At 43.8% G+C, this 17,241-nt stretch overlaps 1 protein-coding gene across 1 annotated transcript in view; it reads left to right on the top strand.

The window, feature by feature from the left end:
• The window catches only part of LOC110976142 (uncharacterized), a 72,871-nt gene that overhangs the window by 39,376 nt on the left and 16,254 nt on the right, over positions 1-17,241 (top strand). The window contains exons 6-7 of the mRNA XM_022229186.2: positions 3,675-3,809; positions 10,866-10,994. Coding sequence (XP_022084878.2) covers positions 3,675-3,809; positions 10,866-10,994 — 264 coding nt within the window. The remainder of the gene's footprint in view (positions 1-3,674; positions 3,810-10,865; positions 10,995-17,241) is intronic.

Here is a 17,241-nt window from a genome sequence, read left to right on the forward strand (position 1 = left end):
TGTTCCCAGCGTGACAGAGCTGGTGGAAATGCACCTGGGTTGTCTTTTGATATAGGAGTTTTAGAGTAAGTCCAAGAGAATCACTAAGTTGGCAAGTAACAGCAGACCTTTTGAAAAAAAAATGCTGACGAATGTCAGGGCCGATTGCCAAGTTTACTCTAACTCACGGTGTCAAAATGGTTGGTTCCATATTGGTTCCCGCCCACGCATGCCTGCCAATTTCGAATGATAAAACTCTCTGCTCGGCAGGTGTCATCAGTGCTACTTCTTTTTTTAACCGGTGTATACGTCACGACCTGATGCAGACAATTATCGTTTGCGTGATAAACGTTTTCTGTGGTGATAAGCAGTCCCTAAGCCAATTTCCAGGCAGCGTCCGCTCAGGATGGTACATGCCATCCTTCCGCGCGGCCTGCCATGGGCTCTGTATACTGGCTCCAATTATCATCACTAGTAAAGATGAACAAATTGAAGTTGATCGTTAGTTTTTTTTGTAGCTGTAGTGGATTGCCAAGGTCGCCCTATGAAGATGCATACTTCCAAACATTGAATGCAATTGGACATTCCACTCGTTAGTTTTTTTGTAGCTGTAGTGGATTGCCAGGGTCGCCCTATGAAGATGCATACTTCCAAACATTGAATGCAATTGGACATTCCACTGGCCCGTTACACCTCAGAAAGGTCGAGTTCTGTTCATTCTTGCAGATATTAGAGCAAAAAGGTGCAAAAAAGGTTCTAAGGAAGATCTACGTCCACCCAATTCACAGAGGAATATCCTCTTTACCGATTGATACTCGGGTGTAACGTTTCCAGTCTTGGTTAATAACGTGTCGCGTTTATTAAAGTGGCGGCGTGTACCTGGCGTAAAACAAGATATCTATTTCCAATGACCTGTTCAGCACCTTGACGTTACTTCCTCATTTTCACGCAGTTGTACAAGATAGAAGGTGTAATTAGTCGGATCCTCCAGGATGCTACGTTACTGATAAGATTTACAGACGCATCAAGCTGGGTGGAAAGGTTGGCTGCACTTCCTTTAGACTCCTGGGGTTGGTGACACCACTTAATTTGGACCCGGGATAGATGCCGGGAACCTGTGATGAAGGGACTCACTTATTACCAATCGCACGGGGGACAAACTTGATCTGTGCATGAACGGGGGCAAACGTCACTGGATGAGTCGTGGTTGATTTCATTGGCAGTGTCAAGAGCGGTCGGGAGGGGGAGGGGGAGACGAGGCTTACACTTGCCAGGAATCGTTGCAAGTCATTCGTTGATGCCCGGAAAGAGCAACAGGAAACCTTAAAAGCGGTCACTCGAGTAACGCATAACGCAGGTGGTGTTGAACAGACCCCCTTACCGCGCATCAGTTAGTAGGGGTTAGTTCATTGCTTTCTTTGATGCTGATAATGGTCTCTAGCTTCGAGCAAGGAATTTGGTTCGTTTGTTTGTTAGTGCAGTCGACTTAGGCCTGTCGTTGCTGAAAAAAATTTACTTAAACCGTGCTTGTACGCTGTTAGGCCACGCTGTGTGCATGCCTTGTGCTGCGTGGCGAACGTGCGTGAGCGTACAGATATGTATTGTACTGCATACGAGTGTACGTACAAGCGTGACGTGTACACGTACGTGCTTGTGCTGAGCGTTCTCTGTGGGTTGTCGTAGTACTTCACGGGAAATAATATGGCGTATCTCGTTTGGCGTGGTTTGCGAAAATAGAACGCCTATCTCCCGTAGCCAGAAAGCAGCAGAGTCCGCCTCGGACAAGGCTAAGGTCTCTTGCGTTGTGTCATTTATGCCACGCATTTCAGGCATTCCGGAAGTTCAAGTCATAGTCAGCTCTGATATAATCTGTCAGTAAGAGATTCACTTATCTCGTAAAGGAATCGGTATTTAATTGTGATGGTGACACTGATGAAGTTTATTTTTGTCCCAATGGTGTAATACTGTACAGGCTTACTGTAGGTTGGTGTGTCTTGTACGATTAGAATTACCTTTGCCGTTTCGGATACAAATTATGTAATCTCTCTGACAACTCATACCAGGCCGGATCATCCCTTCTTCGATCTCAGTGTCTACACGCAATGACATTTTGAAACCGGCGTCGTGTAAAGCTTCTCTGCGATGATTAAATCAGAAAACGCACACACGTATGATGCAAGTCGCTCAGTGTCCAACTTTTAAACCCCCCCCCTCAGCTTATGGTCAGGTCAAGACGAGGAGAAGACGACTGGCGCTCTAGCGCCCCGATGACTCCCCGAGAAAGTCACTCCAAATTATCCTCAATCCTACTGGAAGAGCTCGGAGTGACCCTCCAGGTTAGGCTTGTTGTTACCGTTACACTCCAACATTGAAAATTGTATTCCACAGGACTTCATAGCAAGTCATTTTTGCTCCATTGTGAGTAAAAGATTAACAGCAGCCCTTCCTTACACCACGATGTTTGTAATATAGCCGTAGGTTTTGAAGATTTGCTGGTGACAGAATGAGCGCAGAGGGTATTACCAGAATGCTTTGCAAGGGACATTTACGTATGCAAAAAAAGTATCCACCCACACATAAGCTATTGGCTCTCTCTCTCTCCAGTCCCCATAAACCTAACTCCACCTCCATAGTATTATTATTATTTTTTATCATTTAATTATATGCGTAACATAGTCAGATCGTGGGAACAGTAAAATCTACGAATAGTAAAATCTTTTGTCTCGGTTTGGGTGAGATGAAACAATTAAATTGACACCTGATGCAGACATATCGACGTACGACAGTGAAGCACGGGCAAAGGAAGTGGAGCTGAGATTGCAGTTGGCCTGCATTCAAAGTTGATGGTCATAATTATGGTATGATAAAAAGTTCGAATTTGCCGTAATTGGGGCAATTTCTCAAGTGTCTATTTACTCCACAGTGGCTGGAAGAGTCTGTCATCAGTAATACTCAATATTTTTCTCTTGGAAACAGGAAACCGTCATATTTCCCGAATGAGAGCCACCACAGTGTTTGGAATCTTGAGTCTTTGCTTCCTTCCAGAACAGCAAGATTCGTCATGAGTGGCAGATGAAAGAGACTAGATGCAGTCGACGGATTATGTTCCCCTCCACTTCAATTTTGCAACTTGTTCTATTTGGATAGTTTCATTTCCATTTCTTATCAGCCGCCTTTTGCTTCTGCCGTTTGGTGTACTGTCAATTTCTTTCCAGTTTAGATTTTCACATTTGATTAAGATATTCAAAATAGAGTCACAGGATGTGCATGTTTTCGACTGAACCGTCCCGTATCTGGTTCGGCTGAAGTGACACATGTCTTTCTGCAGGTCTTGTGGAACGTTTTTCTGTTTTTCAAAATGGTAGTCTATGTAGGGTTAGGGTTTCTGTTATCTGTGGTGAACTTTCCGTTTGCAGTGTAGCCGAAGATGTTAATAAAAAAGGCGTTTCCGTCTAGCTGTATGGTTATAAGGGAACTAACTACAGTGTATTAGTCTTGACTTTGAAACGAGGCCTTCTCACCCATAGTGCTTAGAATATAGGGGCGACAGAAAAGATTTTTGTATTGTTTGAAACTAGCCAACTCAACAAGTTGCCCATGCGGAGAAAAAAGCCCCCAATCCTGCCCTAGATTTTACTCCACAGATGGTGACTGATGTGATCTGTTCTTGTTTCTCCTGCGTTGTTTCAATGCAGACATAAACGAGTGCGCAGAGTTCCCGTCGATCTGTCCATTGGACAAAAGATGTCACAACACGTACGGCAGCCACATGTGCTTGTGCAAGGTGGGCTTAAGTTACCAGTTCATCGAAGGAAAATACCAGTGCGCAGGTGAGTCAAGGAGATTTTATTTCCATAGTATGAAAAATATGCACAGGCACGAAGTGAATCACTCTTGGCATAAAAAGAAAGGAGCACTGAGCACCAACATCTCAAGTAAAACAAAATGTTAATGAGCCCCCCCAACTCTCCGGTTTCTGGTCAGCGCGCCCGTCGCCGTAGACCTACGTGTCGACAAAATAAATAAGTTTTTATATTGGTCTAAAACGATGTCCGAAAGCTGCCAGACTTGATTAATCGACTGGAATCCTGCTACTGTGTAATTTTAACGTGTTTTTAATGGGGTACGGTTGAGTAATATGTACAGTAAAGGAATCCCTCTAGTTCCCCATACATTTTGTCGGGCACTCCTTTTCAGATGATGTCATTTCTGTATTATACATTTGCGTCTGGGAACCAAACAAACGAGATGGTCTTATGTCCTGTGTACATCTACAAGCCGAATGCTTTCAGACAGTAAAAAGTGCGGGGGCCAGTCTATTTTAGTGTTGGTAGTGGCCGGCGTTACGTGCGCAGTCGCGATGGACATCGCGCCTTACCCGTACATCATTTCCAGAGAAAAAAGTGCCGGTAAAAAACAAAGTCGCGTCGCCGCACCACTCTTAGGGCCAGCACCTGACCAGAAATCGGAGACTTTTTTGGCTAATGACATACAATGCAAAGTTACCAAACCAAAGTATAGTTTGTTCAGTTGCCCTAAATAACTGTTTATTGATGCCGCCGTGTATGATGGCAATCCGGAGTAGACTCGAGGAAGGCCTCTAAAGATGATATACATGAACTTATTTCCCAAAGTCCTTATTTTTTTTACACGCCGTCGTGCTACCAAACAGAGGGAAATTGCGATTGTCAAACTAAAATATGCTATTCTATCAAAGAAATGTATCGTCTGTTCAGAGCCACCGTAGTAAAGCTGAGACTCGTCAAGATGTCGCAGGCAAACATTTCTTAGTAGGAATGATAAGGCCTTACGGCTAAATCCGGCCTAGTATATGACGGAGGGCCCAGTCGGGACAGCCCCTTCTAATGTTCCAGGTGTAAGTCACATTGTGGTTGCCATTATCGGACGAGTTTGCGGAGGATGAAGTTTATTAGCGTGCTTCCTTACAAGATACAGTTCATGTTTTATACCATGTCCTCTTCGTTGGTTCAACGTCATAGTGTGTCAAGTATCCCCAGGCTCTAGATGTCTAGATGTTTCAACACCTGTCTGCATGACACTGAATCCACTTTTCAAGTGGAAGCTCGATTGAAATGATTCTATGTTTTCTTGGTTTCCAAGTTTACAAAGGCAACACTATATGGTGGACAGTAACGCCTCCTGTCGTCACCTTTGAGTGTGTTATCATGATTCCAAGCAGAGGGCATAGTGAAGTACCTTTGCCTATACTTATAGGCTTTGGTAAGACAAGTGTCACTGTGTCTTACAGTGGCAAAATGCTAATTTCAAATTCTTGCAGAAACTTACACCGTGAGAAGGTTAAGTCTTGTGACGGCGCTAGTTTCAATCAATGTCATATAAAGGCATGATGCGTGCACGTGATTTCGTGAGACTGAGAATTGTAACAGCTTTTACCAGACGGTTGAAGGCTAAACTCAGTGTTCCGGTCTGTTTCAAGTGCAAGTGTAGACTTCTGCCACGACTCAACTATCATGCACTGTGCTCAGTTTTCACTGTGAAAATGGGGTTTTTGTTTTACTTTAATTATAAGGAAGACTCTTCGCATCCAAGGTGTTATTAAGGTCTTACTTGTTTGTGTGTTGTGAGGCCTTATGAACGATTTGGTCAAATGGATCGGATGTAGGCCTATACTGTACATGTACTTCGTTCATCCTGACTAGGCTGTTGACTAAGAACTAGAACTTGGACCCAAACCGTGTACACAAATCACACATGTCCAATGTGCGTGCTGTTGAAGTTGGTGAAAAGTTTGTTGACGTGGGGTCAAAAAGTGCAGTGTCTTATAGTGTTGGAGTTTTGAATTTTTTGAACAACCAAGGTCGTTATATGGGTTGGATGTGGGGATCATGATGGGAGTGCAAACACACGCACACAAGTAGGTTAGCGCAGGCCCTGGGGTGGTTTGACTAGTATGGCAGGAGAAGGGGTCGGCTTCACTGGTCTGGCCGGGTGAGTCAGCCCCTTCCGCCAGGCAAGCATGGCTACTTCCTTGCGGCCCAGATCTCTCCCCGAGACAAATCGGCCAAAACGGAATTGCTCATTAGGCTACCCTGTGGTGTGTGTGCGAGGTTGCAGACGGTTTCAATTGAGTTTGGAGCTGATGTTAGACAGAGCCTTTCTGAAATATTTTTTTGCCAACCCACACCGCCTCCCTAAGGGGCAAAATTGCTGTAGGCCTAACTCTTTAAATAGGGGAAAAAAAGGAACGTCCATGGTATTGAAAAAGCAGGAAAGAAAAACTCTTCCATAATAGATTTATTTGGAGTTTTATAGACAAAAGAAATACTCGTTTATTTGAATTTGTTTAAGACAAATAAAACGACAACTCGGACCTAGACTGCTGGGTAAATGATTGCATGTTGTATTTCATGGAAACAGTTCGAGCTGCGATCTGGGTGGTCGAACAACAAAAACGGCCGTGAAATCTGTTGCATTCACTAGTATTGGCTGATTCCACAATATTTGAGTTCTTTTTAGATCTTTTGGGTACAATTTGCTGCTTTCTCACTTCGCGTGTGGTGGGGAAACTAGTTTGTTTTACCCTGAGGTAATTTTGTTTGTGGCCTGAAAAGCCCTGGTGTTCAGTAATTTCTTTCCAGTGGTGTCGGTGTGTATTTTTGTAGTATTATGGAATACATGTACCCTAAATGTCTTGACTGACCGCAACTGACATTTCTAATGTGAAGATTATCGGGCTCTTGGAAAAAATGGGCTGTGGCTAGTAGGGCACTTAATACCCAGCTGATATCCGCTCCGACCACATGGGTCTTGGCAAATAAAGATACGGCAAAAAGAGTCCCAACATTAGGCCTACATCAAAAAGAAGCGGTGCTGACAGTGTACTACCCGGCGACACCACGGGCGATGCCGTGGGTCACGGAACACGTTTTAATAAAGTCATTTCCTCGGGAAATGATCTAAATAAACAGGAATTATTGGACAAAATGAGAGACACCATCTCTAAGAATGTAACGAAATTGGCGAAGACCCGGGGATCTCACATGAGGTCTTGCTGATGAAGGCAGGATACTTTGTTGTATCAGTGTGGCGTATGCAGTGGGAAGCGGGGGGGGGGAGTTTCCTCAGTGACGCCATTTTTTTTAAGGAATTGAAGGTGACGGCATCGTGTGACCACCCATCTTAGGGGAAAATGATTCTTTTGTGGATGAAAAAACTTGGAGAGTCTTTATTAAAAGAACTACAAAACAAAAGTGCCCCCGACCCAACATCTGCCGCACCATTGCTAATGTAATCCCAAATATTTCGTGCTTATGTGTGTGCTTCTGTAAGTTCAAACATCTTGTGCAATTTGTTTTCATCACCTGTTTTACCTGTGAGATTTACACAAGGACATAAACCACGTTATTTGTCCACAATCCTGTCTATAGTTAAGTATTCTTAATCAGAAAAGGCCTTTTCGGCTGTCTGGTAATTTTCAATGCCTCACTTCTCCGATAGGTTTCAGCGCCAAACGCATCGAACCAGTGTTGTCCAATCCCACGACGTAATTAGAACGTGGAAGAGGTTAATTACGAAAAGGGGTGAAATGTGGACTACCTGTGACCGGTTACTAAGTCAATCACCACCATAGCCAACAAACTCCAGATGTAGGTCACAAACTATAAAACCAGATGTAAAACATTGACACCTTGAGCATCATGCAAGTTCAAGTTGTTTGCCTGACTCGCGTCCGGAGCATACTTCGGCGGTTGGTCCATGTCATCAAACCTTTCTTAATTTGTCGTGGGTTAGACGACAGATCAATTATATCGCCCCAAATTACGACACTTAAATAAAAGGACCCTGAAGGATTTAACGTGAGAGAGAGCTGTGATTGGCTCCTGAGACTCTGTAGAGTTAGATTACAATATAAGATACGCCTCTGGAGATGATATGTTGTTCACACAAAGAAATGATAATTTATCGATGTGCATAAAACGTTCAAGACGAGCAATTTGATATATCGAAGCGAACTTCTTCCACGCCGCCCTTAATCCAGTTTTCATGTCGAAGGTGTGTCGTTTCGGTTTTAAACATCACAGCTGTTGGTGAATAGAGCATGGGTTGAAAAATGTATGCAACATACATGTCTACGTGAATTGATTTATAAATTGTTAGCTGTTTGGTCTTGGGCCGTTGAACGAAATGGCAACCTTTTCCTGAATGTAGCTGCTGTTTCACTCGGACATGCAGCTGTTATAAAGGTCGCTGAAGTTTTATTTATTTGGCAGTTGAAGGGAATCATGTTTTATCACTGACATGCAGAGTCACGACAAAACCATGACAGAAAATGTGCACTAAAGTTGAGTCGCGTGTGAAAGCTCAAACGACTCATAATTTTTGAGATAACATCTAGTAGGTCACAAATGTAGCCATTTTAAAGTCTTTACAAGTCTTTGCGTGATGTCTGCAAAGTTTTTATAACGAGCACCCGTGCTAGATAACGGTTTATGAATTTGTCGTAGTGAAGGTTGTCAGTTTATGCATAGAATACAGAACAGACAATATCGACGCACGTCCTTTGAATAGTTTTTAATCTTTTTTTAACTTAAGACTCATTTCCTGACCAGACGCGGATCTGTCGATGATAACTACTGGTAATTGGATGACAAAAAGCCTTATTTTAGTCCCGGTTTTCTTTTGGAAAGTAAATTAAAGACATGTACCTCTGTTTTTAAGAAATTCTCTGAAAAATAATTCTCAAAAAGGTCAAAGGGGCCAGTGGTTGCCTGTTAAAAGCTTCTCAGTTCACAGACCGTGAGAATGGAATTTTAGACAGTGTAATTTGGTTCACATCGAAAGTCGGTGGGTATATTATGTGTCAAAGTGATCCTTGTGGCGGTAGATTAAGACTTCTTACTCTTTGTGACAATTTCATAATCCTTTGCAGTCCGCCATCTTAGATGCCAGGCTTATGCAACAGCTATTTTGGAGGCCCGGCTCCGTTTATATTCTTTGCTCCCAGCCCGACACGCGGTGCGGATGACCGTTTGTCATATGGACGGCAGCACCCGCGGCCCAGTCAAAGATGGCAGATTGAAGGTTTCTGCAAACTTTGTGGGCGCGGCATTGGAAATGATCTTTTCAAGGAGAAAAGCTTCCATTGGTCGAGTTGAAGGTTACGACCTCCGCACAGGTCAGAGATTGCTAGATCGCATTCCGTGTCTCCGCACGTCAGGCAAACACAAGTAACTTTTGTCATCCATCTCAATCTACCGCTTACATCTCTTTGAATGACTTAAAGAACTTGGCCCAACAGCCTTGAAGTTTGTGATATACGTCCTTCCTTCTAACAGCATCATGAAAGCACGCATCGGTCATGTTTACCCAACAACGAAAGCAACATCTCACAAGCCACCAGCGAAGTGAAATTGTTTGTCTTGAAAGTCAGAAACCGTAACCGTCAGGATTTTGCTGTGAGATATATGGGCCTACGTCTGTTACCGTGGCCTTGAACCTCCAAATATCTGGGAAAAGCCTTTTACTGTTTGCGCTTTACAACTTGTAAAGCGCAAACAGTAAAAGGCTTTTCCCAGAATACAAGTTACAGTCATTAATCCTGAATGTGCTTTGAAGACAAGGGTGTCAAAATCGGGGATTTTTTTACACAAAATAAACAGAGAAGAATGATTTCTGAGCACTGGCATCATGCCGTACATGGGTCATAGGCAAAAGTCCTGAAGATTCATTAGTAAAAGGAAAATCAAGCAATGAAGGCCTCTGTGGTTGTTTTCACCGCCTTTCGTAGTAAGTTTGTTCCTATTATCACAGGAATTCCTAAACTTACAGGTCACCAAAAAAATTCCTCGGTGTCCCAAATTCAGCCCCGTGACGGACCCCAAGATTCATCGCATAGTTAACAGCAATATTGTTTAAGCCGCCAGTCAGTACCGACTGAGTACCAACTAAGCCTCGACAAACAAACTGACAGCTTCTCAGGTCCTGTGTAAATCAAGTTTTTGTTGTTTTTTAAACGTGGTTAAAGGGCTGAGGCCGTGTGTCCACCGGCGGTCAACTCAAGAACCGTGTCGTGTTGATAAACATTTGTTTATACAACGTCTTGGACTCAGGTCTGTGACCCTTGTGCAGTAAGTGTGCTTTGCGTACACGTGGTATTGAACTCCTGTATACTCTATTATATCATTCAGCTGTACTTCTACAGTGTTGTGAGAAATCTTCATTTGAAGGTTCCATGCCGTGGTGGTTATTGTATTCTTAAATCCAAAGCCACAGGCTACCTCGAGCTTCTCCTTAAAACACCAGTCGCGGCAACGCATTGTTGGGAATTTTGTTTCCTTTAAACGTTTGTGCTCAAACCTAGTAGTTTCAACGTCTGTGCCCAAAAGGAGGAAACTGAAACGCACTTGATCAACTGGATTTCCACCCAGATAAGTTAATCTGTCGAAAAGGTAACACCTATGTACGACAAATAAATAACAGACTTATTTTTCAACGCGTGGTATCCTTTGCCAATCCTCCCCCTTCACTGTCAGAAGGAACTCAATCATTACAAGGGGGGCTGGCTCTTTGGCATTCAAACAGGCCGGACCCTGAGTGCGTTGGTGTCCTTGATCCTCATCGTTGACCAATATTCTCAAGTTCCTACCCACTTTATGAGTAAACCTTTTTCAAGAACGCTGAACCGGGGAAAGTTTCCGCAAGAACCCAAAGATGGCTTTCGTCAAGTCTTTACACCAACCGGAATATGTCTTTATCATGACTTTGTCTACATTCTACTTTGGATAACTGAGAAGAACTTGAGCAACTTGCTGCTTTGGGGGAAAGGGGGGCCGTTGTAGGAAAGGCCCCGTCAGCTTCGCGTTTCTTTCAGACTTGTAACTGGCTTTTTGTTTGTTCACCAACAGATGAAAATGAGTGCGCCACCAGGCGTCACAACTGCCACCCGGATGCCATCTGCAAGAACAAGGTGCGAGGCTTCACGTGTGAGTGCCAGCCGGGGTTCGCAGGAAACGGCACTCTCTGCATCCCAGTAGGTAAGGTCACCTTCCGGTCCCTCGAAATAAGTCGGCGGAGCCCGTTTGAGAAAGGACACGGGACGCCAGACAAGTGCAGTGGACACAGAAACCACTCTCTTGTGGATACCGAAGAGTGATGACGAAGTGCTGAAGAAGAATGGAACCGGGGAATTTAAGAAAATAAACCCCGAATTTTTGGAGGGCGCGTTGGACGGTGGCTTTGTCAACAACACTCGCATTTATCACGAGTCAAGCACAATCCTGTTGACACGACAACAGCCCCTTTATAATATGCAAAGCGATCACACGGAAGTTAAACCGACCATAAAATTATACCGTTTTGTATCCGGAGTGATGAGATGTGACGGACTAGATTCTGAAGGTCAGTCCCAAAAAAGGAAAATCGGGTTTTGTGAAAGCGGCCCTGGGGTGGCAGTTATTTGTGCTGTTTTTAAATAATGAGAACTGCTGCTGACGGGATAGGAATTGTATCAGTAGCCTCGTTTTTTATAATATTCTAAGAAAAAATAAGTAGAGTCTGGGGCAAAGGCTAAACAAATGGAAAGATGATAGGCCTATTCGGATTCGTCTGACTCCAGGCCCAACTTTCATGTTTATGTGCACAAACCATTAACGTTGTTTTGCTTGTGCGTTGTGCGCGTGGAGCTTCAGCATTGGCCGAGACTAGTGTCTGTTACAGCTCTGTCTTTGTCACCATAACGAGAATGCAGTCTGCTAGAGAATGGCAGAGGCGAATGCATAATGCCTGTGTGGATTTGACGTGTCACCGGTGAAGGCCCTGTCACACCTTGACGATTTAGCCAGCTTATGCCGACGTTTGAAATATTTGGTGAATACGCTGGCGTATACGTCGAATAAGTTACGGGTAAGTTAAGATCACGCTGAAGCATGCTGGTAAACGTCTTAGTACGGCGAGGTCGTCGAAAATTTTTTTATGTTAGTTACTTATGCGTTATGTATACGTCCAACTGGTTATGAATACACTGTGTGGGCCTATATGCCCAGAATTGAAAAAAATGCTATACTTCAGCATATGCCAGTGTATTCAACAATTTTTTCGTAGGTCGGCATACGCTGGCTAAATCGTCAAGTGTAATAGAGCCTTGAAGGACTTCACTGTCTCCAGTGACGTTTTCGCACCGATAATTTGTTGTCCCGTTTGTTTGGCAAATATTTTCGAGACGCTGCAGACGGCTACTCCCTTCATACGCGTGATTTATCGCTAGCCGAGCTCAGAGGAGACATTTTGGATGGCAGGTTCACCATCCCCAAGGTCACGGTGGTGACTTCATCGTCAATCACTCTCCTCGCTGCTCGTGTAAAGAACTCGTTCCATGTTACTATGTCTGGAATGATTCACATTTTCTCCCCCAAACCTGTTGTGGACTTTGCTTTATTAAAGCACGGACCCTCTACGTAAAGAAAGACACACGGAAAGAAATGTATTCAGCATCCACCCACATCCGTCAGCTTGTGACATTTGTGATCTCAGCAGCAGCCGTCCCCCCCTCCGAGATGGATACTCTCCCCTGGGATCATGGTCGAAAGCAGACACAACAGTTGAAAGTTGAGGAGGAAACTCTAACGGAAATCTAGAATGCTTTGGAAACGTTTGTCACGGGGATTGCGTTGGCTGGAAGGAAAAGGCTTAAAATAATGTAATCCAGGTCTTTTTTTAACTTGTGAATCCCCGAACCCCCTATTCCGATTCCAATAGCTGCCACACATTGGTTTACTGGCATGGATCTCTACTTTTTGGTTGTTTCCTGATGGAATCGTGTAGCGAATCAGTTGAGAAGGCAGGTTTCATGCCCCGTGATGATATAGCATACAAAACGCAACGTTTGGCTATAAACATGTAGTTACTTGCATCACAGACAGCCGAGAGTTTGCCTTAGATTTCGCTGTCTTCTATTATTCGACTGACGCGTTTGTCAACAATCTTGCTACGATAAATCAGGCAGTTTGAGCGGAGTAGGCCGGGAACTTTTTTTGGCCTATCTTTGACAACCTGTGAGAGAGATGGATCAACTCGAAATCAACCCTCTTACAATCATGTCCATAACACACTGTGCATCTGGATTGCATTTTGTAGCCACTCACTTGCCGCGATAGTGTATTTTTCTAAGGAAGAACCCCATGACTAGCCCTCAATCGTAATACTGGCCGTTCGTAAATACAAACGCAGCGGGTGACGGGCAAGAATGCGGCCCAGTAGCGGCCAGGGGGATTTATACGGCCACGGAGTCAACAGTTATCAATTAACACAAGTCCTTAACACGTGTAACACCCATCATCACGATAAACTTAGAGTTGTTGTATTTTCTATGGTTGGCCTAGTATAGGCGTAATATTACCCAGCTATAACCCTCGTAATACAATTTCAGGGGATGTCTTCCATATGGAAACCTGCGATAAGAAGCCGCTTGAAGCTTGAGCTGTAGGGTCGTGCGTGTACGGTCTTGGCAAACAAGTGGGAGGGGCGTAGTATGAGAGGGGTTAAGAGCAGTGGGATGAAGGTGTTTCCTGTGCTTTGGGGGCATAGACTCGGGATCAGAAGGTAGTCTCTGCCAGCCCTGCGGTATAACCTGTCTTCCAAATGCATTTCCTGGAAAGACGGTGTTGGTCAGACTATCTGGTCCCAGAGTCACATCGGGTCAAAATGTCGTGTAGAGTGAGGAAATGGACATCTTCGGCAAAAATCCTGGTGTCAGTTTCGATTATTAATTCAAGAGAGTTAACTTTACCCAGAAGTGTACATGTTTTAGACAGGTCTCCTGCTTTTCTCACAAGGGAAAGGTCTGAGTAGTTTGTAAACGCAAGGTTATGCATCAAAATATAATTTACATATTTCTATACAGCTTGGTAAATTTCACCGCGATACTTCCTCTTTACCGGAATAATTAACTCGGTTATTGTATGTATATAAGTCCCTACTTCTTTATCCCTATCCGCTCCAAGCGGAACAAAAGAGGGCGTTTTTTTGGGTAGTCACCAAATAGGGTTGCAGGCCAGTAAATAAACTGCCATGGCCAACAGTGATAAATACCCGAACTTCAAAAGAAAAGGGAAAAAACTCACGAGTTTCTCAGGCGTTTGAGACGCACGTCAAATTAATGCCCAGTTTTTAGTTTTTCATTTTCTTCTCAAATTTCCATTCATTAACCGATGACTTCTGGAGATGTTTATTTCCACGGAAGGTCACCCCTAAAATGAAGTCTTGAAGTCCCTCCCCATATTGAAATATCGATGCCTGCACTTCTCGAAAAATAGACCGGTTTTCAGGCACCGATTTCTCCCAAATCTCACCCAGACACAAGCTGGTATTCTCTATGCCCGCCTTAACCTGTCTTTTCTACAAATCTTCAAGTTCATGGGCCACAAAATGCCCTATTTCGTTGAATATTTGAGTGCATACACATTGTGATTTGGCCCACGCAGGCAGTTTTCGGCCTTTTTACTGGCCTGCATCCTTTATTAAACCCCAGTTTGTACAATTTCCCCGAAAACGTGTAAAACAGAGGGAAAAGAGGTTCCAAAATCGATGTGAGGTGAAAAATTGGGAAAGGTTGTATCTTATCCAGGTTATGGGCCTATGACCTTGCGTAGGGCTGAGAGTGCATAACCGTGTAGTCTGGCCATTAGGCTAAAGTCTGTGAATTTTTAACTTTTTCAACTGCTGGAAAGAATCTCTTGTGACTGCAAAGTAGGGTTGATTTCTGTTGATTAGGGTTAGGTTTGGCCAACTATATGTTCCAAATTCGCACACAGGGTTCGCCCTTGACCAGGGGGACACGGTACAGTACTCATGTTTTGAAACTCAGACTCTGTGCTGGACCAATTACACCTTTGAGTTTCAAAATTTGGGCAAGCAGCCCCCCATCACTCTCCTGTCTTGTAATACCACATTACACCCACCAGTCCAAATATTGGAATAGGCCAACAGTTTTCAGGCAAGCCAGTGTTTCCCCCTCCGTCCGGCTTGAACATGGAGATGAAATTTGCTCATGTCACTACATGGCGTTAACTTGGGAAAAAAAGGAATTTCCTGTAGCCTATGATTATAAGTTTTTGGGATAAAATCAAAGACTCCTAATTAAAAACATTACACATGCATGAGAAAAGATACTTCTGACCGGTTTCTGAACTTGGGTGAGTGCCATCGATATCAAAAACAAAGCTGTCCGTTATATGTACGTGATTAGTTTATTCCGCCCGGCTGTGCCACCCCTGGATCTGTTACTTCTGAACCATAAACGATCGCTAGATACGCTACTGCTTTTATGTTGAGATCACTTAGAAGAAATGAAACCCGAACACGGTTGGAATTCCTTTTATTGTCAAAAATGTAGGAAATTAAGATTATAAATGAAGTAAATCAGCATCAATCCTGTAGCTCACTGTATTCAAAGAAAATTGCTTAGTGGGCTCTGCCCCCTTGGGAATTGAAAAAAAAAATGTGGTGGGGGGGGGAATGCAAAAGTTATGCGGTGTTGACCAAGCATTCAGGCGCACGGACTCCTGAAATTCGCTACAAATCTCAGTTACCGGCTTCCATATAGGACTCTTCTGGGATCTCGGGGTTCCCGGCCCAACGCACTTCCTCCCTGCCCATCCATTTAACCCCAAAAAGGGTTCGAGCGACCATGCAAGGGAGGAACGAGACAGGCCCCTAAGCCCTGGCCGCCGAGTCGGCCATAAGTCTCGAACCTATACTAAGGCGCTCACCTGGACTTCGCGGACAGTGCCAGCCGCAGAGCTTACCCGCTAGGCTAAGGTACTGCTGGTATTTGACAGGGGTGAATTGGAGTCTCTTATAGCAATTGACTGACAGCAAGCGTCGGGAAAATAAAAAGGCAATTCTGGGATTCGAACCCACCGTCTAACGATCTGAAAACCGTGACCTTAACCATTCGGCCATTTCAAAGAAGTTGCTTTTCGCTGTTTATATTAAGGAGATAACAAAACCATTCACCTTTCTGTACAGAATGTTTCCTTGTAAAGACTACGTGACTAAAACGCTACAATGGTGCATCACGTAGCAAAAATACACATACACAGAAACGATGGTCGTCCACATTAAATGTTTTCCCAGACAGCTTCTCCTCAGTATTCTTGAATGCGCGCATTAATATGGGCAAGTCCCGGACCACGTCTGGCCCTTCTACACGCACGACCGCTTTCATAAAATTATGTTAATGACACGCCATTTTCCTCCTTTTTTTTGGGGGGGGACGTTTTCTTTCGTTTTCTTTACTTGCGCAAAATGACAGCCGAAGGTTGAATCAGGACCCCAAAAATTCTACTAAATAACATGTTATGTGATGTGGTGGATCTGATCTGTGGTGTAGTTCTTCAGACACATTGCCCTGCCCTGTGAATGGTGCCTCTTTACAATAAATTATTTCTCTATAAAGATGTAGTTGAAAAGTGACCACTTTTCCTGTCATGTTATAATTCATTTTTAGTATGTGGACCTTAAGTTGTCGTATTTTCAGTTGTGCGAAATGTTAATGTGAATACATCAGTGCGCTTCGTCCTATCAATACTATCTTGTATTGAGGCTTTCTCCCGGAGTAGCATCACAGTTGTGCCCAGGAATTTGGAAATACTCGTAGCATGAACACAAATAAGGTAATGAAACACCCTTTGAAAATCGTGAAACAAAGTTGACAGTAAGGTTAAGTTAGACAGAAAGGTGCTCTTTGAAAGTCTACATTAAAAGAAATTGATTGTAGCTATCCTTTAAATAAGAAGTTGCAAATTCACATGATCAAAATGTAACTTGATGCAAGATAGGTTGTCACTGAACATTCAATTGTTTACATCATATGGTCGCGTCGTCGTGTGTGCCATGTCACACGTCAGTCTAAGTACAAGCGTGTAAGAACCCGCTTGTAACCACCTGTCTTTCTTTTCGTCGATTGGGGGTGCACTTCTGCTCGGGGCAGATAGAGCTCTCCATGCGTGTCACTGATGCTGAGTTGAAAATGGATTCCATCGTAATTCTAATAAGTCATTTTCTCCCTTTTTCAACAAAATGTCACGATAGCCTGATCGCAGGATATTATCTCAACAACATGTTGCGGCCAAATATCCTTGAAACACCCACCGTTAATACCTTGGCAATATCAGTCCGAAACGTACCCCAAATGGCTATGATATACCATTTTGCGCGATTAGTGATGGCAATGATATTCAGAGATAAGCCCGGTGTCCTTGTCGCGGGCGTTGTGTCTTATCG

The sequence above is a fragment of the Acanthaster planci genome, linkage group LG02 (genome assembly GCF_054643075.1).
Source record: "Acanthaster planci isolate LZ-2023a linkage group LG02, COTS_SCS, whole genome shotgun sequence".
NCBI lineage: Eukaryota > Metazoa > Echinodermata > Asteroidea > Valvatida > Acanthasteridae > Acanthaster > Acanthaster planci.